At 35.7% G+C, this 8,036-nt stretch overlaps 1 protein-coding gene and 1 pseudogene across 1 annotated transcript in view; one reads left to right on the forward strand and one right to left on the reverse strand.

Annotated features, from left to right (window-relative positions):
* GALNT13 (polypeptide N-acetylgalactosaminyltransferase 13) overlaps positions 1 to 8,036 on the reverse strand; it is a 798,776-nt gene that overhangs the window by 110,050 nt on the left and 680,690 nt on the right. The window contains exon 8 of the mRNA XM_007934922.2: positions 5,290 to 5,429. Within this exon, the coding sequence (XP_007933113.1) occupies positions 5,290 to 5,429 (140 nt within the window). The remainder of the gene's footprint in view (positions 1 to 5,289; positions 5,430 to 8,036) is intronic.
* On the forward strand, positions 5,829 to 6,381 carry LOC103192041 (annotated as a pseudogene).

Raw genomic sequence — 8,036 nt, forward strand, 5'->3', positions numbered from 1 at the left:
CCCATCCCCCCCCAGAGACGAACTTTTCAGCTTGAACTTGTCGGCTTCTACACGCTTGTGAGCCATTTATCTAAGATAAATTTCTCTCTCTCTCTCTTTCTCTCTCTATAAATATATATATATATATATATATATATATATATAATTTGCTGGTTTTTGTGTTTCTCTAGAGAACCCAATCCAACACACACACCTCACCCCAAGATTTTTAATGTATCACAGCCTAATAATTTGAGGAGAGGTATATTATTTAGAATGATATTTTTCAATCTTTCACTTGAATTAACCTTTATATTTACAAGATCAGACCCTGGTTTGTTAAATATACATAATCTAAAGGGCTAGTTAAGGAGAGAATTTAATGCTGTAAAGAGCTTAACTTCCTTATTCTACTATGATCTGCTTACTGAGTCTAAAAGGCACATGCTTCATTAACTTACTTAAAGGTTTTAGTTCAAAGCAACTGCACAGCTTTTAACTTCTCATTGAAAATCACATATAATTCATGGGCTGGGTAAAGTCATATTTCAATTACCTGAGTAAAATGTAAATATACAAGGATTAAGAACTGATATACTGATATCAGGTACCAATAGCTGTACTGATAATTATTTTGGTAAGAATCAAAAAAAAAAAAAAAAAAAAAAAACCAAACAACAAAAAACAAACCCACTGCCATCAAGCTGATTCTAGCTCATAGCAACCCTGTATGACAGAATAGAACACCCCAGAGGGTTTCCAAAGCTCTAAATCTTTACACAAGCAGAATGCCACATCTTTCTTGGCACAGAGTCAACTAGCCAACCTTTAGGTTGGCAGATGAGTGTTTTAACCTCTACACCACCAGCCTCCCTAAGTGAATATACTGTAAAAAATAACTTTGTTTCCTTGATGACAAGTAGCACAAGCACCTGATACCACTTCAGGACTCAACTTTTCAAGAGAAAAGGCCTTCATATATAAGAAAAGATTGCTTTTTACATTATTTCAGTCATGGTTAATACCAGTCAGTAAGGATGAAAAAGGTTCTGTTGATAAGCCTTTAAGTAAATGACTGTTGTCCATTAAGAATTCAACCCTAACTCATTACCAAATTGTTTGTCTTAAATTATCTATACATGAGTACATGAAATTGAATTGGAAAGTAGTTCTCAGTGAATTTATTCTTCTGTTTCCATGGAAACAGATGTTGGATTGCCTTTCTTTAAGATTGGTTTTGAAGTTGAAAACTATAATACATTAATATTCAATATGTTAAAAAGTGAATATATGTCCTAGATTTCCTAAATTACTGGATTTGGAAACAATCGTTCATAACACTTATATATACCTCAGGTAGAGAACCTTCTCTTTTCTGATTCCCTCTCTCCACCCTCCCATCCTGTTTCCATGGAGTGGATTGAGAGTTGGAGTCTTCCGATGGACTTAAGTCCTTACATCAATACTTACATAACTATGTGATCAAGAGGCCAATCACTTAAACTTTCTACACAGTAATTTTCCCATTATACTTGAGAAAACGACACCCAAGATATGGTGTTGTGATTTTTAAAATTATATAGTTCTTATAAAGCAATGTTGCATATGTTTGAAATAGTAGGCGATCGATAAGTGGCAGTGATAATTTATTGACAATAAATTATCATACCAGTCACTCTGTGGTAGAAAGATCAAGCAATCTGCTTCTGTAAAGAAATATAGCCTTGAAAATCCTATGGGTCAATTCTGTTCTATCCTGTACAGTCACTATGAATCTGAATTGACTTGATAGCAGTGTTTTTTTGTTTGTTTTGTTTTTTGCTTGTTTGTTTATTCTTTTGGTGTTATGTAATATTTACAACTCCTTGCCAGGCATTGTACTCACCAAAAACCAAACCAAACTCAATGCTGTCGAGTGCATTCTGACTCATAACAACCCCTCCTTGGATTTCTGAGGTGGTGTTTCTACAAAAGTAGATTCCCCAGTCTTCCTTCGAAGGAGTGGCTGGTGGATTTGAACCACCAGCCTTCTGGTTATCAGGCACTACACCACCAGAGCTCCTGACATTGTCCTAGGTACTCTATTATCTTCAATCTTGACTATAACCCTTACCATAGAGTCAGTTCTGACTCATGGTGACCCATGTGTGTCAAGTTGAAATGTGCTCCAAAGTATTATTTAATGGCTGAATTTTCAGAAGTAAACCACCAGCTTTCCTTCTGGAGTACATTAATTGTTTGCACCACCCAGGGACTCAGTGTCTGCAGAGGCCTGGTTCCAGGAGCCCCATGGACATCAAAATCTGGTCAAGTCCTTTATATAAAAGTGGCATAATATTTGCATATAATCTATGTACTTCCTCCCATATATTTTAAATCATCTCTAGAATATTTATTATACCCAACACAACGTAATGCTACATAAATAGGATTCTATGCTAACCAGAAGACTGGCCGTTCAAACCCACTAGCCACTCCTCGGAAGGAAGATGGGGCAATCTACTTCCATAGTGATACTGCCTCAGAAACTCAAGGAGGGGTCGCTATGAGTCGGGTCCGATTCGACGGCACATAACAACAACAACATGCTCCCTCTTAGCCTTTGAAGGATTATTTTGACTACTTAGTAGCTTTTTAGGAGACATTACCCATATCTAAGCCCCAAAATGTTTCCCAAATATTTTGGTAGTTTGAATCTGTGGATATAGAACCTGTGGATACAGAGGGCAGACTGTATTATTATCTTTATTCTGTTGACAAAGGCATTGGAGAGGATACCTGGGACTATTCAAGTCTTAAGCTGTGAGGCAGCTTTGAATTTTTTTTAATTCTTTTCTGCCTGATTCCAGAGTCTGGGCTTTTTCCAATATAACATGTTGCCTTTCCTGGACAAGTTTCAAAAACTCAGAAAGATTCATTTGCTCTCTTATAAAGCATTTCAAAGTATTTCTATAAATTAAAATATGGGCACCTGATTCATTAAATTCTCTATACAACGTACTAATTTTAAATTAGATAACTTCTATAATGGATCCAACCAAACAAAACAAAATTAGAACATAGCTAATTTAAAATTAATAGGTTGTATAAGTGCCTTATACAACCTATACTCTGTTTTATTTTGACTTTTTTCAGAAAATCAATTAGATTTCCCTGATGTTATACAGGGAAGCACAAAATTGGAATTTTAACTTGCAATCAAATATCTAGGTTCTGTTTGAGAGCCCCGAGTCATTCTCAAGAGTCACATTGGTAACCCTAAAGAATTGTCAAACAATAATCTTTGCTCATCTCTGCTTTGGTCTCATCTCTGGTCTTACCAGAGGAATCAATGTTTATTCATCAGTTGTGTCCCTTGACTAGAGTGGGAGAAATATTCTACCACAAGAATAAAAAAAAGTTCTTCTCCTAAGGGTAAAGTCAGGTTAGTGAATGTTCAAACAAACTTTTAAATAGAGACAAGAGTCATTTAACAGTGAATCACCAGTATAACTTGATTATAATCACAGTAATACACAAGCCACCACAGTACAACAAATTGACAGACAAGTGGTAGCGATTATATTAGATAAAATGTAAACAATGTTCTGGAGTTTAAAAAGCACTGTCATATATTCTATGTACTGAATATAAAACTCTCTGAGATTAGTGCTAGTTGGGAAAACTGCATATTTGAAAACAACAGCAATGACAATGCCCCCTCCCCAACGAAATAAGCAATAAACAAAACCCTAAAGCACAGGACTGCTAAGTGACTAGTCAAAACACACAGCTCGAAAGTAGTAATGCCAGTGTCATTACACATGGTTCTTTGCATTCAGCTCCTCAGACTAAGAGTAAATATTTGTAAATTGAAATGATTTATGGAGAGATATTTATATGACCAATGAGGAAGTGGAAATTTGGCAAATGGGACATGGATATGCCATTGAACAGCAGTTGTTAAAGATAATGCAGCTACTACTCCATTAGCAATTTTTTTTCTTCATTGTTTTCCAGTTAATTATATGCTATGGATTAAAGTTGCAGAGGAGTAGGGTAGATTACCCAAAAGGTATTTTTTTGAGCCATATTATAAGTTTTCAGATATTCTATAATTATACCTAAAAAACAGCAATTTCAACCTCAGAACAAATCTAATTAATAATTAGTTCCTAGTACATTACATATTGAGGGGTCTCTGTTGGTTCAGTGGTTAAGGCATTAAACTGCTAACAAAAAGGTCAGCAGTTTGAACCTACCAGCTGCTCTGCAGAAGAAAGAAGAGGCTGTCTGCTTCAGTAAGGATTTATAGCCTTGGAAACTCTATGGGGCAGTTCTACTCTGTTCTATAGGGTTGCTGTCAGTTGGAATCAACTTGATGGCAGTTGGTTTGGTAATGCATTAAATTATTTCTGTTTGCTACTATGTTACAACTAATATTAAAATTAATTTTGATTTCCAAACCCAATCTCTATTCAGTGAGAAATTACTAATATGTAACATATAATTCACAAGGGAATAATTCTTATTTTGAACAATTGAATAGATGTTATATATGTGTTCATGTAGTTATGATGAAACCAACTGTATAGTTTTAAATATAATAGTTTGGAAAGGTATAGATCAAAGTGTTTCAGAGATTTTACACAATCAATATAATTTTAATAATAATATTGAGATATTATTTGCCATTTCTCATTCTCACTGTCTCATCAGTGTATAAGGAATTTTCCAGAGGTGAGATATATATGAAACAGGGTAAGTTATATGAGAACAAATTGAATGCCAAAGCAGACATGAGAATCTAGCTGTCTTCTATTAAGCCATATATTAACAAAATTTACAAAAATGAAAAACAATGCTAGTCTTGTAATTGTTTTCATTTTGGAAAACATAACTATTTTTCATAAAAATACATTCTCCATATTAACATATAATAGGTTATTGCATCATCACTTTTAATAAACTAATAAATAATTTTTAAAGTTCTCACTTTCAGTTTCAATACTGCAAATATTAATAGATGTAACCTACATAAATAAAAACTGTTTGGGGTCCACAATACATTTTTGATAAGAACTTTTAGGACCATTGATACAGAAACAAGAGAATACTGTTTGTTCAGTATGAAACTTTCCCTTTACTGTTTATTCCCAATGATGAAGACCTATGTGGTCCTTGTAAAAAGGAGAAGTCATTTCAAATAGATCTATTTTTTTAAAAAACACTTGAAGCATTTTATTCATAACATGAAAAATATGGAGCTCCTTAGAAATTGCTCCATTTGCAAAATATATTTATAACTTAACCAAAATAAATAATTCATACCTCACCAAGTGAGTAATAGCGTCTTGGGATCTGGGAGTCCGGATAAATGTTTTCTAGGTACCAGGAAAAAGGCTTACACTTCAGATTTTCTCTTAATGTTTTTCTGACTGACACATCTCCATAATCCACTTTGACAACACCTGAAACATTTCACAGAAACACATAAATCAGTTTGTGCTATTTTCATTTTAGCACTGTCACTGCTTACTACCAGTTTTTTCTATAATTATAATTCCATCAAATTAAATTGAATATGAAGCTGCTACTACATTGATTTTCTTACTATCATTCAACTAGTAAATTAAAAAGATATTTAAAAAAAAAAAACTGCCTTCATTGGTTCTGACTTTTCAAGTGCAATTATTTACCACCAAGTAGTTATGATTCTTAGATTGAAAAATTAACCGGCTAGGAAAAATTGGTATTAATTTATCATCTCGCAAACAAAGCAAAACTGAGCTGTATGATAGTATCTGTTTTCCTTTAATAAAATTTTAATAGGTCATTTTCCCATAAGTGGCCTGAGATGATCTTGCAAAATGGTTCGCTGCTCACTTGACCCAGAAAACCCCACAAGATCAAGAAAATCAAGAGGTTCAAATGTTCAGGTCAATTTTAAGAATATCTGTGAAACTGCCCATGCTATCAAGGGTATGCATATCCAAAAAGCCACCAAGTATTTGAAAGATGCCACTTTGCAGAAGCAATGTGTGCCATTCTGATGTTACGATGCTGGAGTTGGTAGGTGTGCCCAGGCCAAACATTGGGGTTGGACAGAGGGTCGGTGGCCCAAAAAGAGTGCTGAATTTTTGCTGCACATGTTTAAAAGTGCAGTGTAATGCTGAATTTAAGGGTTTAGATGTAGATTCTCTGGTCATTGAGCACATCCAGGTGAACAAAGCCCGCATGATGCACCGCCACACTTACAGAGCTCAGGGTTGGATAAACCTATGTATGAGCTCTCGCTGCCACACTGAGATGATCCTTACTGAAAAGGAAAAAACTGTTCATAAACCAGAAGAGGAGGTTGCACAAAAGAAAAAGATATCCCAGAAGAAATTGAAGAAACAGAAGCTTATGGCTTGGAAGTAAATTCAGCATAAAATAAAATGAAAATAAAAGTAAAAGGAGAAAAAAAAATAGGTCCAATGTTTTTGTTAATGCTCATATTTTCCCTACAGTGTTATTTATTTACCAATGATAGAATTTATGAAAAATTTATGTAAATATGTTCCTCATAATGTATTAAACAAAAATGTTCTTTCCCTTATTTTTGAAGTTCTATATAGATTTACTACGTTGTTGTTGTTATGTGCTGTCGAGTTGGACTCGACTCATAGCGACCCCTCCTTGGGTTTCCGAGGCAATAACACTACGTAAGTAGATTGCCCCATCTTCCTTCCAAGGAGTGGTTGGTGGGTTTGAACCACCAGCCTTCTGGTTAGCAGTCAAGTGTCTTAGGCACTACGCTACCAGAGCTCCTAGATTTACAATAGACCTGAATTTTTCTTTACTGATATTTTCATTATTTCATTTTTAGAATTATTGTAAGCAACTTCAAGTCCTTTGGAATAATAATTTAGTAAATTAATAATCATACATTAACATAAAAATAAATTCCTTATTAAAACCACTTAAATTTAGTTCATATAACAGAATATATGAAATTAAAATTAATATTTTCATTTACTATCATAAAAGAGTATTTTCTAGTTAGGAATAAAAACAGTAATGCCATTAATTTTTATATATAAATACATATCAGGGGAGTTCCCACAAGATGGCGGACTAGGCAGAATGACTGCACTGACCCTCTTCAACAAAGAAAAGGGAAACCAAATGACACAGACACAGAAGATAATCTTGGACCCCTGAGCCTTGAAGGGAAGGATATAGAAGTAGACTAAACCCCAACTAACAGAAGAATTTGTGTGAAAATACCAAAAAAGGAGACATACGGAGCTGCGGACTGGCAGGGACCTTAGCGCCCCTGATGGCACAAAAGGCTTGGACATTCCCAAATGGTGGTAGGACCTAAAAATTAACCTAAAAATCACCCTTCTAGCCAGGGACTGCGCGGACTGTGCACAGTGGCTGGGGAACAAACAGAGAAGGTAAAGAGAAAGGTGGGCTGAGTTGTGGACTTTTGCTGGTCCAGAGGGCACCACCATTCTGTAGGGTTAAAAAGCAGCTTGACTATTTTGAATATTTAAAGAGACAGCACTCTCACAGATTCCTGTGGTGGTAGGACTTAAGAATTAACCTAAAACCCTCCCTGCTAGCCAGGTACTGCACGGAGGACTGTGCATGGTGGCTGGGGAACAAACAGAGAAGGTGAAGAGAAAGGTGGGTTGAGTTGTGGACTTTTGCTGGTCCGGAGGGTGCCGTCATTTTGTAGGTTTAAAAAGCGGCTTGACTATTTTGGATATTTAAACAGACAATGCTCTCGCAGATTCCTGTGGTGGTAGGACTTAAGAATTAACCTAAAAATCCCCTGCTAGCCAGGGACTGCACGGAGGATTGTGTACGGTGGCTGGGGAACAAACGGAGAAGGTAAAGAGAAAGGTGGGCTGAGCTGTGGACTTTTGCCGGTCCAGAGGGCGCCAACGTTTTGCAGGTTTAAAAAGTGGCTTGACTATTTTGGATATTTAAAGTGACAGTGCTCTTTCAGATTTCTGGGGCTTAAGATCACGTTCTGCTTTCCAGCAACCCCAAGGACACTTGGGGCCTGCAAAACTGAAAAGGTA

This window comes from Orycteropus afer, unplaced genomic scaffold (assembly GCF_000298275.1).
Source record: "Orycteropus afer afer isolate SDZICR_OR568_19922 unplaced genomic scaffold, OryAfe1.0 scaffold00023, whole genome shotgun sequence".
Taxonomy (NCBI): Eukaryota; Metazoa; Chordata; class Mammalia; order Tubulidentata; family Orycteropodidae; genus Orycteropus; species Orycteropus afer.